Source organism: Telmatherina bonti (genome assembly GCF_933228915.1).
Source record: "Telmatherina bonti genome assembly, chromosome: 21".
Classification (NCBI taxonomy): domain Eukaryota; kingdom Metazoa; phylum Chordata; class Actinopteri; order Atheriniformes; family Telmatherinidae; genus Telmatherina; species Telmatherina bonti.
Genome location: NC_136630.1, coordinates 21,811,289 through 21,829,152, shown reverse-complemented (window position 1 = coordinate 21,829,152; position 17,864 = coordinate 21,811,289). Strand labels below are relative to the sequence as shown.

Below are 17,864 nucleotides of genomic sequence, written 5' to 3'. Positions count from 1 at the left end.
TATTTATTCTTTTGTACTTTATGTCCCGCATTTTCATGTAAAAAAATGAAGTGTATACCAACAATAAATTACGCACAAACACAGCACAGTTTTCAGGTGTTGCGTGGTGGAGTTTGTTTTCACTATTCAAAAGAATAAACACACTTGTGCCGTTTAATTAACAGTGGAGAAGCTATCATTTGGGCTTTGACTCCTACTTGTTAAATGATTGTTTTTCATACCAGACTTCCAATAGTGAACTTCACAGACACTCTGTTTGAAGACTTTGGGTAGAACATAACCTTAAATGTTGAATGTAGAAGACAATGTCATTAAAAACATCTTTATTGTCAGCTCATATCATCATTATTGGTACTGACTGCAGCATATGGATGCAAATTGCACTATGTACTGCAGGTGCTGATATTGTAAGTACAAAATCATAGCAGGTCAGTTAATAACTTTATGTACAGTTATGTAAAAGAACATATAAATTCTTCTATAAAAGGCAATACAGGAGTCGAACTTCATAATTAAAAAGGTGCACGTGATGTCTACATAGAAGGTCCGCAGCATACAATGAACAATTACATGGTTTAGGCTTTTAGCTGCATCAAGCAAATACCAATAATACTTCTCATATTCTCTCAGTTGCCGTGTAAAAGGCGTGTTTTCTTTGTTTTGTCTTATGAAACTTAGCAAACTTTAAGAACTTGTCTTTCCTTTATTTCCCCTCTGGTGGCGTATTCCTGAGCGAAACATTGACAATAGATCATAATCATGCCAAAACACATTGTTACAAAGCCCCACTTCCTTTCTCACTAATGATGTAGACTCACTCTGAGAATCTGACCCTTTTCCTTGAAGAGGAAGTGTGTAAAGGATAAAGCGAATGACTGGGTTTGGAACTTCCACTTTGAGATTGGACGCGCTTAACAACTTTCTTTGGCACATCCCATGACTTCCCATGTCCCCTTTTTAATGTTTCAGCTCTGTGCAGGACAGAAAAATCAACTTGCTCTTCTCTTTGATACATTCAGCAGCGGGTTTGCATCCAAACTGTACATCCTTGGGGCGGGATTGCATAGAAGTAAAAGATGCTGGGTTCATCCTGGCAACAGAACCAGCCTTGTCAACCATAAAAAGTTTCACGATAATTTGGAATTTCAAAGGAATGATACACGACGAGATTAAATGTAGCAATTTCTTCAGGTTGCTCAGCTTAGACTTTAATTTCATCCTCGTCATCCATGAAGCTGTAGGACATTTTCTTCTTTGGCAGGCCGGTGATTACAGGCTCTGAATTTCCAGCCTCCATCCTGCTCTGTCCCTTTAAGAGGCTGACGCCATAGTGGCGTGCAAGCACATCCGTGGCACTCTGGAATCGCTCATTCTCCATCCTCATCCCTACTTGTTCAGGAGAACCCAGTAACACATCAGGTACTTTAGCAGACAGCCTGACTGTATTCACCTTTTCTTCTTCGCAGTCAGCTACACGTGGACTGCTACTGTCCTTCCTCAGCAATGAATCCACGTATGAGATAGTAGCCGAGCCCATCTCTGATTCTTGATTGGTGAGCCCACATGCTGACTCCGCCCCCTCCCCATCCCACGTTGGAACATGCTCCTCAGAGTGGCCGTCGATCAGGCTGAACACCTCGCTCATGAGGGAAGGGCCGAGGTCGAAGGTAAAGGTGTCCAGGGACGTGAGTGAAGGGAGGGAGTCAGAGAAGGCGGCGGTGCGTTTAGGGTCAGAGGTCACTATCGAGGTGGTGCAGGTGGATAAGATGGCATCAGTGGGGTCGGTCAGAGAACCGCGGTGAACATTCGGGGAGCAGGAGGTGGGGATGGAGATGGAAGGCTGCTGACGCTCGGAGCGGGAGAGGCGAGGCAAGGTGACAAATCCAGACTCCAGACCTGAAGAATAGGCACAGATATCCAAACATAAGTCAAACAGGTACTTTTTATCCAAAATATCTGTCTTGTGTTGAAATTTCAAATGAAAATCTAAGAAGAAAATTGGACAAAAATATTAAATCCATTCTTCTATGTTTCCACGAAAACTGAAATCATCATTTAACTGGATGAATACGAGTGAACCAGCCGTCCGAACACCATTTGAAAGTCACAAATTGTCCCCAAAAAGCACCACAAAATGAGTGCAATGCCAATTACTTATTGTGTTATAGGGAATGAACTGTCTCCAGCCAACTTAGAAAAGGTTCTGCACCCCAACCCCCTCAAAACCACATGCTAATATTTTTACACTTGTAAAATAAGTCTGTAAATTAAGCTTCAGAGATCATCAATGGTGTATTGTGGTGTCTTTGTGCAACGTAGAACAGTTTATTTTCCACAGTGTTAAGCCACAAACAACTTGCAGAGTGAACAAGTATTTAGCTACCACCTCAGAGCTGGATGAAACTCCCTCTCATGCATAGTCAGGTTTTTCCAGCAGGAGGCGCTGTAAACCCACCAACAGCGCAACAAGTAAAAAGCCCAGCATGCAGTGAGAGTTGTTCTGCTCCCTGATCATATATAAGTCATCTGCTTGACTCTGTGATCACACACACATACACATCAATGCCTTTGTGACCCAAACAGATTAATGACCATGGTCCCTCTCAATACCAGCTGCACGGGACCAAGAGTTGAGAGGTTTTCCTTTTATTCAGATTTCACACATTTTAACTACAAAATAAAAAAGATTTAAGAAGTGAGGATAGTATGGGATGGATTTGGTTGTATATAAAGCTCCAGTGTGTCGTTATGCACAGGTACCAGAGAGTAAAAGTAGTTCAGTCACTGTCAAATTTTGTATTGAAGGTGTCAGCTTCGGAAAAACAGATGTGAAAGCATTAAAAATAAGAGGCACCTAAATGCAGTTAGAAGTTTCTTTTTTTCTAATATTTAATGTAATAAATAATATTAAACCAAAACTTAGAAAACTTAGCTGTGTATTTTGATCCATATCAGGTCTAAACACAATTTTTCACACTTTGGGAAGAACTTAGATTAACTTGTGATGAAAACAAAATCAAAAGATATGTATAAATATCCACAGATGGATGCTGAAAGTGTCGGTGTCATGGCAACAGCTCACTGCTGATGAGCTTATTTTTGCCCCGGCAACAGTTGGCTGGTTTTTTGAGAGTCACCCTATGTGGATGTTGGCCAGTTTGAACTGGGAACTGACCCAATTAGCCATATTTTGACATGTTGTCACACTAAGATCTGGTTTTGATCTTTATCTTGCTGCTCCCAGACCATGTCTAGTTCTAGAGCAGCTTTCATATCATAATTAAGCATAAATTTTCTTGAATTTGGGTCATTACGGAACCAAACCTTGTTGGCAAACAGGAACCTGCAACCAGGCTGTTTAGCAGAACATCAGTACGGTAAAAAAACAAAACAAAACTGAGAGTATAACTCCAAGTTAACAAAGTCTTTTTAAAATGAGTAAAGAAAACTGTTGTTTAATTTTACACAGACTGAGAAGTGAAACTGGACTCGACTGGGTGCAGTTGTCCTTGGCTACTAGAATGCAATATAATAGTACAACAGGTTTTTTAATGCATTTTTAACTTGCATGTTGTTGTATTTTTGGTATATCGTGTTTTATTTTGTCTCTATACTGTTCGGTGTCATACTTCTGCTGGAACCTTTCATTTCCCGGAGGGAACCTGCCTAAAGTAATTGATCAAGTTTAATCTAATCTAATCTAATCTAATCTAATCTAATCTAATCTAATCTAATCTAATCTGTATAATCTAATCTAATTTATAATGGCTGTTAACACCTATTCCCATCTTTTCTCTGAAACATTGGTACCATCATCAATCAGTTTTCATGTATTCTTGCTGAAGCATTTGCTCCCACTGAATCCCTCAGATACACACAAACACACACAGCGGCCAGACTGCATGAGCTGTGAGTGATGTTAGCACAGGTCATCGAAACAGCCACCCAGACAGCCTGTTGCCAGAGCTGTCTGGTTCTGTGTGTTATCAGTGCAAACGCTGCTGATTATGAGTCAAGGTGATTCATAAGGACATCTGAGACGAATCTGTTACCAGATTACTGGGTGGATCTGATGGCTGACTGTGACGGCAGAGCTGCAGATGTTTGTTACCCCTCTGTAGTTTCAAGTTAACACTGGTTAACTCATCCACCCTTTGGACCCTGTCTTTAACTTTATTTTACGAGGCTGTTTAATTTTGAGGGGAAAGCATCTATATTAAAGCTTTGGGACAATTTTGGGATTTGGTGGTGTTCTTCACTTAATCCTTAAATAACTGGGCACAAATAGATGAAGTCATGTTGAGGAGTTTCTAGTAAATTCAAAGGCAAAATCTTCTTTCAAAAGAGTTAAACTGTGGACAATAAAACTATAGCTTAAGACGCCCAGTGGTGTATTCTGTGTGGGATAAGCCTCATATAACACACACTCATCTGATCCACTGTTTACATAAAAATACCAAACTGGCAGCATGAAGAAAAACACATCTGTCCCCCTCCTCCACTCACCATAAGAGCTTTTCTTCTCCTCCGGTGTGTTTTGAGAACTGGGAAAGAGCACTTTGGTGGTGGGACTCCCATTAGGCATGTCCACATCCAGCCGCGGGAGGGAAATGGCGTTCTTAATGATGGGAGAAATGGCAGGAGGAGGAGGCGACAAATCCTTTGATCCCTCTCTGGGTCGATGGTCAGAGCCCCTCCTGATTTGCCGAAGCGTTCTGGAGAAGAACGCTCCTATTTTATTGTCAGGGGAAGTAACAGAATCAGTCTCCCCATTGTTTCCATTGGCCGTCCCACCGTGATTGCTCAGGAAGGAGGTGTCTCCAAACACGTCGCCACCGCGGCCCACGTGCATGGTGTGGCGAAAGTCACCCAGAGGAGGGCTGATCATGTCCACTGTGAGGTCACCTTTATGACGACGCTTGCTGTGGGAGTGCGAGACCAGACCTTTAAGGCCTGACAGTTTTTCCTGAAGATTCATGCTCACAAAATGTTAATTGCTTAATCTTTTGCTGAAATAACTTGAATCAGTTCCTGGAATCACCTTCAGTTCTAACAAAAGTAAAGCTAAACAACAAAACAGTGAAGTGACCCGAAGTTTAAAACTGAAAAACAGATTTCAAGAGGCCCTCCAAGATTGTGAAAACGGGTGATTTCTGGAGAAGAAAAGTTGAACTTTGGGTCTGCCGTGCAAATAATTCACTGGAATATTGGGTCTGTTTATCAAGTGCGGGCCAATTTCTGTCTCACTGTTTGTAGCTTGCTGCTACGCATAGCTGGCTGGATTAAACAGGCACAAATTGAGGAGAACACTATGCAGTTGTGTTCCTGGATGCAGTCGATCCGTGTTGGGAGTGTGGTCAGGTCGCCTGGATTGCTTCAGGCTTTGGCTTTGTCAACATCAGCTCAGAAATAGGTCTGCGTCCAGCTGCAAACTGTTCTGTGGTTGCATTTTGGAGGCATCTGTAGAGAGAAAAAAAAACAAGGAAAAAAACATCTTTCTTGAAATTGCATGGATGTACTTGATTCTATGTATACTGACAAAAATAAATAACGTTTTCAGTCAAATAATGTGTACGATGATATTTAGTGAGAGACTACAGTGCTTTCCTGTTTTGGATACTGTACATGTTTGTAAAGTAACCTCTTTTTTCGCAAAAACCTGTTCCAGTGAAAGGTTTTTGGGATTCAGCGTTCCAAGTGTCTGCTGGTCTGGAACCAGCTAAATATAGTTTACAGGTACTCCTCTGACCAAGAAGCGAAAATCTGCTGTTTTTCCTTGACATGGGTGGACTTTCAGGGAATTCCAGCTTCAAATTTGATCCTGTTGTGTCTGGTGTTCATGGCTTTTTTGCCAAAACGACTTATCACAGTTTAAACCAAAAGCAGCAGGCTTCATTCAACAAGTTCAGATTTGTTTATAAACAGGCTCAGCGAGATAGGAAGCGATAGGAACATTTACTGATAAGAAAACTAAAGCTGCAACTTGTCTTGTACTGCCAGATGGCTGGTGTATGGAGCCCAAAATGTGGCAATAAAAAATCCAAAAGCTACGCAAACATACATACAATAGATAAAATACAAAAAATGGGCAAAAGGTAGAGCTGAGAGGGAGCCTATCAGCGTGAATGATTGACATCTCTCAAACTCGGACATGCCTGTAGGTCAGAGCTATCTAAGCTAACCCAGAACTAATGGAAGCTAACCAGCTAACAGAGTTTGCAGGCTAAAACCAGCTAAAAACTACGGTTGTGCTAAATTCTGCCTTCTTGCAGTGGGATTATGAGTACCTGTCAATCAAAAGGATACGCCCCTAATCATTCAGAATTTTTGGATAAAAATGACTCCTATATGAAGGAGTTATAAAAAAAAATTCATACCCGCCACAGTTGTCATGAAAGTCAACCTGACCTATCAATGTCAGGTATCTGGGTCAATTAAACCTAAAATGTTTTTTCTCTACCAGGCTGTAAACATGTTTATTTCTGCTGTGAAGTTGGCCTTTTTAACATGGGAGTCTATGAGAATTTCCTCTGTTTTGTAGCTCCTAGTGTATGAGGTGTGAACAGCTAACTTTGGCACTTCTGGATCGGCTTCACTTGTTACTGTCGGAGATTACTGCTTGGCTGAATTACAATACCTAACCTGGGTACTGAGAAAACTACATGTTTTGAAGACTTTACATGCTGAAATGCAATAAAAGGTTTGTGCAAACTCTGTAAGAAAAGAGAAATTTGTTCTCTCTCCCAGAAGAATGACATTGTTTTCTTGCAGCCCTCATTTGGGAGTTCTTGCAGCTTGTTCTCAACACATCATCCAGGCAGAACTTTTCCTTGTGTGGTGTCCGACAAAGTTTAAAATCACTGATTTTTACTTTTCCACTGATGGAAAATGTTCAAGGTTGAATGAATAGTTTTGAGGAACAGCTGGCCAATGTGGTGAATAAAAGGACAGAATGTACTTTATAAAATGTTCTTATTCTGGCCACAGGAAGTATCAGGATACTCTGTACTTGCAAAGTATACATAGGTTTTAATGTCTCACCTCACCAGTAAGCAAACCTTGCAAGATTGTAGGACTTTTCGAGTTGAAACTTAAATTGACAGGTTTCAGATATCTTAATTTCCAAGGTAAGTGAAATCCACTTTTTTTTCATTTTCCTAATGCAATCCTTCATAGTGCTAGGAAATTAATTTTCCTTAAATAAATGTAAGCGAATTACATAGATGACTATATATATTTAAACTATGCGTATTCAGTTAACTGTGAGGTCTAAAAATAAAAAAAATGCTGAAATAATTGCTGATTAATTGTAATCAAGGTAACCTTATAAAATAACTGTGATATTGACTTGAACCCCTAATTCTTTATTTGCATGTTTTTATTGTTTGTTTTTAATAAGACAACTGGGTGTGATGACAACAGCCCTTTCAAGCTAGCTAAACTGATTGATGTTAACTTCTGAGCCTCTAGTGGTTATGAGACGTAAAAAAAAGTTTTTAAAAAATTAAAAAGCAAACCATAAAAAACAAACAAACTAATTAAAATAAAAAAATAAATCAATAAATAAAAAGAATGTAAATATTTTTGGGCTAACATGCTAAAGTTGGCTAGCTAAAGAGCGTTAGCATGTCGGTCTCCAAACTATTCTGTTGACACCTATTTAAGACTAGATCTTTATACTTGTTTAGGAACTACTTTTCTCATATCACACCAGCATTAAATCATGTATATTCGTGTCTTTTCTAGTTTTGGGTTTCCATACCTTTCTATGTCCGTAATGAAGGCAGACAAATTGGCCTTTTGTCATGTGTTGTTCTTTGCCAGCAGTGTAATTGATATCCAGTCCTAAAATATTTTGATAGCATAAGGGAGCTCTAACATGGTCCTCTGGTTCTCTTTAAAAGCTTTTCACTGCAGCAACTAAATGTCCACAGGCCTCCCACTCATGCACGGAGATGGAGATTGTGTCAGGTCCAAGGCAGCTATTCTAATTTGCTGCTGACCGCAGTCCCAGGCCCTACGCTCCACTTCCCCTGGCTGCCGGTTTAAGAGGGGCATCTGGGAGAAGGGAGAGAGAGGAAGCATGCCACATACCAGCAGCTAGTAGAGCCATACTGAGGCCCTAAACGAGACGCTAGGGACCACTATACCGAGGTGCGAGCTTGAATCCGAAACAACACGAGCCTGCGGGGACCTTGCTTATGTTCCCATGAACTGCGCTGATGTGACGGGCAACTTGTCTGACTGAAACAAAGTCCAGTGAATGTGGTCGCAGACTCGATGGTATTTTGGGTATGCTGTTCCTAATTTGGAAAAGACTTTGTTAAGGATTTAAAAAAAATTTTTTTTGGGAAAAACCTCAGCCTAACTGATAAATAAAGTTTGACTGGAAAGCATACAAGGTATAAATTACTCTGTGTGCTTACGGAAAGCTCTGCTCTTTTGTATCTGCATTTAATCCCGTTAACAAGAAATTTGCCCACAGCACAGCGGGGGTTGCTCCCTCTAATTCCTCTTATGTATTAAAAACTTCCAGGCAAAGCTCATTTTGTCTAAACATCCCCTAGACTCCTTCCTTCCTTTCCATTGATTGCTCTGTTTGCTGAGCCACATATGAACCGACTACTGAGGGGTTCATCAAATATGACCTGAAAAGCACTATGAGTATGAAAATTATGTTCAATTCTTATACATTAATAAGCTCAATGCTATAATCCCAATGGAAGCCTGCCTGACTTCCTCTTGGAAAACAGAAAAGTAGAGGATCCCTTGACAGCAGGGACTTTGACATACCCTAGATCATCCCCTAATCCTTCGTCTCCCCATTATCCTGAGTTGAGGGCAAATTTCAGGGCACGGACTGGCTGCTGCCACCTCGGTCTGCTTTGTCACTCAATCAGATTTCTGTCAAAGGAGAAAGAAAACAAAAAAAAATGAGCCTGTAGGAGGGAAAGAGTCGGGTTACAAAAAAAGGAGTCAAGGGGGACGATGGCAAATGGGGTAGAAATTAGAATGAAAACAAAAGATCCTGTGAGAAACAAAAAGAAGGAGAAAAGATCAGGTTAGGAAAGAAAAGACGGAGCTAGAAGGCACTTTTAAGAGCTCAATGAAGGAAATAAGGAGGGTAAAATGTAGAAAACACATCAGGAAAACTGCAGTTGATTGGTGAACAGTTTTCTTTGTATAATTTGTCACTGATCTGCATTGCTGATACTTAATGGTGCAACACCTGGTGCAAATAGGTTTTCTGTAATTAAATGATAGTAAAAGTTTTGAATTGTCTTTTAATTTGCCACAGCCTCTAAATGTCTAGTAAAATTGATTGCAGGTCTGCAGCCATCTCTGTGATGATGAAAATGTCTGTTTGACAGACAGATGTGGTACAAGAAAGGAAACTTTAATGCAGTGAAATCATGTCTCTTACAGACATTTCTGAACAACTTCAGATTGTAAAATCAATACATCAAACAACTGTATAAAACTACAAGTTATTGGCAGGTGTAACCTTCATGGACAAGTCCTTGAAGAGGATCCCAACTCTGACACTCAGCCGAGGAAAAATTGGTTCAGATGGTCAGATAGAAACCAGTAACCACTAAGCACAGGTCAGCAATGAACCTGGACGTGCCAGAATACAGTCAAGGAAGTTTGACATAAAGGCCTGCGACCCTTCAAGCTCCACTATAGTTTTCAGTAAGTAATACAAACAAATAAAACACATTTTGAATTAAACTTTCACAACTACAATAGACATAATGAGTAGTGCTTATTATAATGGAAAGGTGATGTATTTAACTGCAAATACAATGCAAAAGCTGTGATACACAGTGATGGAAGTACCGTATGGGGTGTTCCAGCAAAACAGTGGCCCAAAACTGGTTGTGACATGAATAAAGATGGCCAAAATATAGCTTCTTGAAGTCCAGGCCACATTGCTGATAGTATGTGGACTACACTGAGGAAAATATACCATGCCAAGGAACGTTCAGCCAAATGCTAACTGGGTTGCTGCAAGCTGTTCAAACTGTATACAAAATAATAAATCTGCATATGCAACTTACAAATAGTTATCAAGTATCCACTTCCAGGTGATATTTATGGTAAAAAGGTAAAAAGTTAAACTTATGCTAATATACTGTGTCACAGACGTTGGGCATTTAAATAAAATCATGTAATGAAAATTCTTTCATCACAAACAATTTACTAAATGCAAAGATAAGTGTCGGGTATAGCACGACATAAAGCGTTAATGCCTCAATAATTTGTTGTGTGTTGGGTGTTGTCTTGGTATGATGATGTCCAAATGTGAACAGTGCGATGAAGAGGACTGTCTACATACACAATGTCATTGAAACAAAAGTTTTACTGGTCATTTCATGCTTAAGACACTTCTGTTGGTTTGTTTTATTTTCTAGTTAATCACCTTGATTAAGAACATGGACTGCATGAGTATGAAAATGCTGAACATTGGGACTTGTGCATTGAAAAGTTAAGAGAAGGTCAAATTAAGTTCACATGTAAAGATTTTAATAAAAACATAATAAATGCTGAAAATCACTAACTTTTCATGAGCAGTATGTATAATCTGAGCCTTTTCTTTGAGTCAAATAACCAAATAACATATTATCTCTAATTTCTCATAATCCTATATGCAGGTTGGACCATCATTTTGACCACCCTGAAAAAAATCAACTCCAGTCTGATATCGTCATGATATTAATGTTCATGGTGAAACTTGTAAATGTTGAGTTTTCAATTTTGTTAGCCTTGTTTACCTTTTAACTTAATACCATTTTAGCCGCTCTAGCAGAGTGAGTCTATTGTCCTGACTCGCCACTGAGTGCCAACAGCAGGTCAAGAGCAGCCTCTGCGACATGTCAGCTTCTAACTGATACAACATTCAGCAGAGCTATTTGTGATTTTCAGAGTTCAGTGAGGTTTGGTGAGATGATTTTCTAATACAGGTAATGGATACATTCTAGACTGAATTTTACCAACATTAGGAAGGTCCCCCTGAAAAATTGGGCAATTGTGAATGGGAGAAACGCAGAAATGAGCCTCAAACTTGCACTAACGCGTCTAAAGCGTCCCAAACATCCCTTCTTCTATTGTAAAAAGCAAGAAATCAAAAGGGAACTGTCATGGTTTGGACTTTTTGTGCCTTAGTTTTCCTGTTTTATTTTGTAGTTTTTCCCGCTTAGCGCCTTATGTCTTGTTTAGCTTTTGTTCCTGTTGATTTACTTCACCTGGGTTCATTTAGTAGATTTGTTTCACCCGTGTCTTGTTGTGTTCAGTGTATTTATACCCTCGGTTTCAGGTTTATGTTGTGGATTCGTTGTGTTAGTTACTCCCTTGTATGCCTAGTGTCCTGTGTTCCTGCAGCACAACAATAAAACCAGCCTTGACTCTGATTCTCCGTCTGCGTCTCTGCATTTGGGTCCACACCTCACCTCCACCTTCTGTGACAGGAACTATTATTAGATACATGGAAGCTTAAGACCCCGACATATTTACTGTAATCTGCATCTGAGTAGAAGGGGAAAAGAAAGCATCTGAGCCTTCACTGATCAGCTGCATTGTTCTCTGCTGTCATTAGATCAGGTGGGATGAGCGCTGCTTCTGTCAAGATGTCGATACAAATGATCAAGACTCTCAAGTTTTGCTCAAAAAGATTTTGTTGCATTTTACCTCTCAAACTTAATAGTTCCCATGTCCAATGTACTGTATTTTCTTGAGGTGGCTTTACTGGATATAAACCAGAGCAACCACAGTTTAATGGGAGCCGTATGTGTTTTGTTCAGTGAGTATGAACACATTCCTGAGCAGAGCATCAGTCGCTGGAGTCTCCCTCTCGATTACCACCACCAAACATCCTTCTTTTCAACCTCTGCTCTGATTGAAACCATGTTTGGGACTGAATCTCTCCTTGGCCTGCTCACTTTTTCTCCTCCTTTCATTTCATTACCATCCTCGCTTTCTAGCGTTGCTTTTTCTCAGTTGGCTGTCTTTCTTTACTCCTTTCTTTTTCCATCACTGCTTCTCATCTTTCCATTTTCTTCCTTTTTCATTCAGCTGCCTTCTTTCCAGCCCTTCTGTCCTCATGTTTTGGTGGACTTGTGAGGTTGAAACAGCTTAATAACAGCATCTAGACCACACATACACAAATGCCTAATCTTTACCTTTGATGACTGTAACTCAAACTGTTTACACTGCTTTAATTTGTCTTGAGTAAAATCAACAGTAAACTTTGTGTTTTATCACAGATTCCCTTCTCTTTGCCCTCGCTCTCATCTCATGTCCTCTACTCACTAACCTCGCTAACCAGGTGAACAAACATACAAGATAAGGCCACATTTTTCAGGGTCACCCTTTGACTTTCAATTACATTCCTATTTTCACCATCCACACTCCGTCTGAATCCAAGCAAAACACTGCTGCACTTCCTTCCAAGCCGAGAAAACATTTTCAAGCTTTCAGTAAACGGCCATACTCCCCACCTCTCTCTGCTTCCTGCATCTGCTGCAACTGGAAACACCAATGTTCCTTCTTTGTTTGTTCTCTTTTCATGTTTACACATAAACTCCTGTCGTTTCTTCTCATTCTTCGTTTATGGTTAAGGGTCAACTGCAGGCTTATAGACTCATCGCAAAAATTACTGTTTGTTTCTCCACCAAAGATCAGTAGATGTTCAGCAGTAAGTTATGTTCTAGTACAAGCTGCAGGGAGACGTTAGCTGGGGCTTGAATGGTGGCCTTCATTGCTGGTTTCGTTCACTTAGCCCTGTTTGGGTGCTCTGTTAGCACCTGGGGATTAGCACCAGTATAATTGGAAAGGGCCATTTAAGAAACAGTTGCCATGAACCACCATTAACACCACTAGGTTGCTTGTTTTTACCATCATTTGTTCACTCAGAAGGACCAAGTCCTGGTGGCTAACATCTACCACCATAAGTTAGACAGTCACACAGTCATGGCTATTTTAGCAACAGTCAGGAGTAGCTCCTTGCAATGCAAAAAGTTTTGCTTTCGAAAGGTTCATGGTGGTTAACGTGCACGCTCTAGCTGAGGTGCACTGCCTGGAGTATTTGATTATGCAAAGAAATCTGGGAGCTAGGATGGGATAAGGGTTACGTTACTGGAAAAAGGTATGGTGTAAGAATTCAAGGTTGCTGGAGAAGTTAAGTGTACATGCTTTTATTTAGCTTTAGGTGTTCAGGTGATAATATTTTGTTTTTCCCACTGCACATATAAAAATATAACTGTGAAAATCATGCCACTGGCCCATTAAACACACTTCTATTCTTTCTGCTTCCTCTGTTGGACTTCTGAAACTTATTTGCCGGGTTTGCAGGTGGTGAATGAAGGAAATCCTTTCTGTGCTATCACTACATTTCCCATGAACACTATTCCATGCCAGCTTTATTTATTTATAAAGCACTTTCTGACAGCCACTGCTGAACAAAGTGCTACTCCATAATGCTTCTTAGGGTGCATTCACATCAGGACAGTCCACTAGACTCGATCCGATTAGGGACTCGGTTCAGTTGTAGGGCGGTGTATCCATTCAGACAGAGATTGCGTTCATGCTGCATTTTGGTCAAATGAGCCAAACCTTGACAATAATATGTCCCCATTCTGACCAAAGGTGGCGCTGCACTAGTATTTAGCAAAAGAGAGGACAAGACTCGCATGAAGAAGAAAACTGTTACGAGCTAAACATGGAAATGAAACTGTTGCTGTTTTGGGTTTTTAATTTTCTCTATGTAAGTGTACTACAGAAATACATTGCAACAATGGATGCAGTATGAACAACAAACGAGGCAGAAGACTCATAACGCCATTGCTATGTATTTACCCACAATGCAATGCTACGTCAAATGCAGGGAGTGACTTTTTTTTGTAGTTTACTTCCGGTTTTTGGTCCACTTGAAACGGGCTGAGACCGGGTCCATTTCTTTGATCTGAATCAGAATTCATTTGGTGCATTCACATTCCCCCAAACGAAGCCGACTTTTGGAGCAAATGGACTCAGATTTGAATAAAAAAAGGCTGATATGAATGTTCCCTTACATCCACTGACTGTGTGGTGTTGTACACGCACTACTGTCTGACCAATGGGCTGCTCAATGAGGAGTCAAATTTAAACAAACTAAGCAACGTGCAGGACACAGGGAAAATGTCAGCAAAAGACAAGGTGAGACTATTTAGACATTCAATAGAATGTAAACACATCTACAAAATTTTAAAGTAAATCATTTAAAAAAGTTGCTTTATTCCTTGCTGGAAAAGAGAGCATTGGAAGACTTGTTGTTTGGCACATTTATTAAATTAAAGGATGTAGATGATGCTAATAACACGAACAAAAACAATCACTGACGCTTCTAAAATTGACTAGTTCTGATATAAATTTACCAGCCACACTGAACTCTGTCGATATCCCAGATTATCTAAGAGTCGTCTCCTCATTCAGAAATTCTATTAATTCACTTTTAACTTTTCCTTTTGTTATCACGTTTTCAAAGTTTAGCTTTCCAGTTGGCAGCAGGCTAACCAAGCTCATGCTCCTAAAAACATGTTGCAGTCTTTAACAAGTGGGTTGAAAGCTGTTGACGGATGAGTGAGTTGTGGCCATTTGGTGATGACAGTGATGTTACGAGTTCCCAAACATCACTTTGTGTGGCCAGAAAAAAAAAAAACCCTAGGGAGCCCAGTGGTGTGAAAACAAACACAGCAGCCAGATCCTAAGTTCACACCTCTGCTACTGACCGTTTCCATGTTAGCTGCGTCACTCACACCTAAAGGTCAAAGAGGATCCCCCTCAAAAGAATGTTTAAGCTCAGGTAGAAAAAAAAGACATTATATATATATATATATATATATATATATATATATATATATATATATATATATATATATATATATATATATATATATATATATATATATATATATATATATATAAACTTTGTGTTTTATATATATATATAGTATATAGTATAGTATAGTATATATGTATATATATATATATATATATATTTATAGTATATAAGTAATTAAGAGGAAATTTGTACTTGTAGTTTGACATCATTAGCGTAAATCATGTGTCTGGGACGTATGGGAGACATGACATACATGTGTTAACCATATGCTGCTGCTGCGTACAGCAGACCAAGTGCATGTACTCAAGAAGGATATACTGGACGTCTACCCAGGAGAGATTAACTGGGGGAATTACAGAGCCGGTTAAACATAAAAAGATGAAACACTTAGGAAAACTGAATCCATCACTGTATGTGTGTGTAAACTTTTTAAGGCTGGATTTTCTTTTTTATTTTCACTGCTGTGTGTGTGTGTGTGTGTGTGTGTGTGTGTGTGTGTGTGTGTGTGTGTGTGTGTGTGTGTGTGTGTGTGTGTGTGTGTGTGTGTGTTTACTGGCGGGCTGTTTCTCATGTTAGTCCTTTTGTCCTGGTGGCAGGTTTTGAGGTCAGAAGGTTAATTGCCAACCCCCACAAACTTGTAATGAATCCAAACTCTTTGCTGCTTGTTTGCCAGCTTCAAGTTAGCAGTGTCAAGTTCCACTGCATCAGAGCACATCTTGTTAATGCCATTGACATATACTGGAGGAAAATTGATAGGTTACGTTATGTAACCGCTGTAATTACAAGGCAGGGCGATAACAATCAAAGCTCTGCCAGATTTTATTATGACCAAGCTTGCAGAGTAGAAATAGAAATGACAAACTGTTGCTGCTACTGTTGGATATAAATATGTTGCTGAGCAGATTGAGTTTCATGAGATACACATGAGACAGTGTGACTCTTAACACCCTGTATGATAACAGCTGAGTTTCAGTCAACATATATATGAGCCTCAACTGTGCTGCTTATCTAAAACTGAGCCTAATGTGATTGATCCCTTAGTGTATGACATTACAGAAAAGTAATGACATCAAGAAAATTAAAAGTTGTTTCTTTAAAACAAACAAACATACAAAAAAAAAAAAAAAGAAAAAAAAAAGACAATTTGACTATAAAAAGTTGAAATAATTTCTAACAATGTTATTTTACAGGTAACATGAAAAGCCAACAAAATCACTGCAAACTGAAGCTTAAAATTTCATTAAGATCCAGAAAGCCGGGTAAACCTCAGTGCACACATGCACAATCAATGTCTGTACTTCCCCAATAAATTTAAATAAAGTTAATATAAAGTATACATGTTGTCATAACCATGGATTAAATGTGCGCTACACGGACTGACAAGAAAACAAAAGCTTCAACTCACTTCTGGGAACAAGAGACGAACACACAGCGACCGCTTGATTCCAATATAATTATCTTTCCAGGAGACAGACGCTTCAGATGGGGTGGTCCGAGCGAGCTGCTGGATCCTGCTGCACTGTCCCGCTGGTGCGCGCTGGTGTGCGCGGGGCGCGCGGAGGAAAGGGGCGGGCTGAGGTCAAAATACCAACGCAACCATTAAACAGCCGCCCCAAAAGCACCAATAGCCTACCCATCCAAGCTGGTTTGTTATGTCTCTGTATGACATGTCTGTCGATTTGTAAACAAACAATAAAGAGGAGTGATGACGTCGCAGCGTGGAGAAGCTGCTGCAGAAATCATATATCTGTCTGAGAAATCCCCATAGGCGCAATTGTCCTCGTAACACAGTTAGAGGGTTTTAATTAAATTTAAAAACAAACAAACAAAAAAAAAACAAAAACAAAAACTTATTTATATCCAAGAGGTAAATGGCAAAGTAAAAGTTAAGGCGAATTTGTCCATAAGCTTTTCACAGACTCGTTTTTTACACAAAGTAATGTCAACAGATGAATCTTTTCTGCTTTTTTCCCCCCTGTAATGCTTTTAATGTTTCATGTAAAGCACTTTGAATTGTCTTGTACATGAAAGGTACTATACAAATAAGCTTGCCTTGCCTTGCCAAATCTGGTGTCTTTTCAGAAGACTGTCAGATGAGTATCTGCTGACTCTCTTAGCAAGGGGAAAAGCAGGATGATGAAATATTCAGGATGACTCATTTTGATTTTTAATGTTTAATAACTGACCACAGACTTAAAGGAGTCTGACCACTTTATTAGATACACCTGCTATCACAAATAGCCGACTGAATCAGAGAATAGACAACTCGCTGCTAGTCATTACATTTTATTTTGCTGGCAAATTTACAAAATCATAACTTTTAATGAGAGTTTATGTTATAATTTGCTATTTTAACACAAGACAAAAGGATCCTACTCTCAGAATCCATTGGATCACTTCATCAAATGCTCAAAGAAACATAAGAATAGTAGCTTCCAAGGAGCATCCAATAACATGAATTTACATTAAGTATTTGTATGTCACAGAACATGAAATAAATAAATAACATTTTTGATAATTCAAAAATACAAATATTTCAACACCCGTCTGTCTTCATTAGAGTCAAACTGGACACATAAGTTAAGTAATTATAACTAATCTCACACAGCTGTGCATTAATCTTTAGGTGGTAGTTAAATCACGTGAAGCCAACTGAGCCTCCAAAACATGAGGGAAGTGTTTTTTAGTCTTTTTCCAAGTACCAGACAACTAAATTGCCAAGATAATAAAATATATTAAGGTAAAGATGTAACAAGAGAACAGGGGTTTTTTTTCAGGTTCAGCTAAAAAAAAAGAAAGAGCCTGTGGTACCACACCGAGGCATCCAACAGGAAACAAAGCCTTATCAACAGGAACAGAATTCCCATCCTGTCCTCAAAGGTCTGTAAAAAGTCAGTCTGTTGTTAAAACTCAGAGGTGGCCAGCAAGTCTGACAGCGTTCACCACAATCGATGACAACACAGTCACATTCCAGCAGTGAGTAAGT

At 39.5% G+C, this 17,864-nt stretch overlaps 1 protein-coding gene across 2 annotated transcripts; it reads right to left on the bottom strand.

Annotated features, from left to right (window-relative positions):
- Window positions 1-338: 338 nt before the first annotated feature.
- cdc42ep1a (CDC42 effector protein (Rho GTPase binding) 1a) lies at window positions 339-16,407 on the bottom strand. 2 transcript variants are annotated; one of them, XM_079260990.1, is made up of 4 exons: window positions 16,284-16,407; window positions 8,794-8,904; window positions 4,507-5,460; window positions 339-1,896 (listed from the first exon to the last, which is right to left on the bottom strand). In XM_079260990.1, exons 3-4 carry the CDS (start codon window positions 4,976-4,978, stop codon window positions 1,202-1,204), a joined length of 1,167 nt encoding a protein of 388 aa, XP_079117116.1. In that variant the 5' UTR covers window positions 4,979-5,460; window positions 8,794-8,904; window positions 16,284-16,407; the 3' UTR covers window positions 339-1,201. The 2 variants fall into 2 exon arrangements, with proteins under 2 accessions (XP_079117116.1, XP_079117117.1); XM_079260991.1 differs by lacking the exon at window positions 8,794-8,904 and having other exon boundaries at window positions 16,284-16,398.
- Window positions 16,408-17,864: the final 1,457 nt, after the last annotated feature.

Excerpts from the sequence above, each read along its gene's own strand:
- cdc42ep1a (XM_079260990.1), bottom strand. The coding sequence starts at position 4,978 with ATGAATCTTCAGGAAAAACTGTCAGGCCTTAAAGGTCTGGTCTCGCAC. Across the intron at positions 1,897-4,506 it reads GGAGAAGAAAAGCTCTTATG|GTCTGGAGTCTGGATTTGTC; the intron begins GTGAGTGGAGGA and ends CCTATTCTTCAG.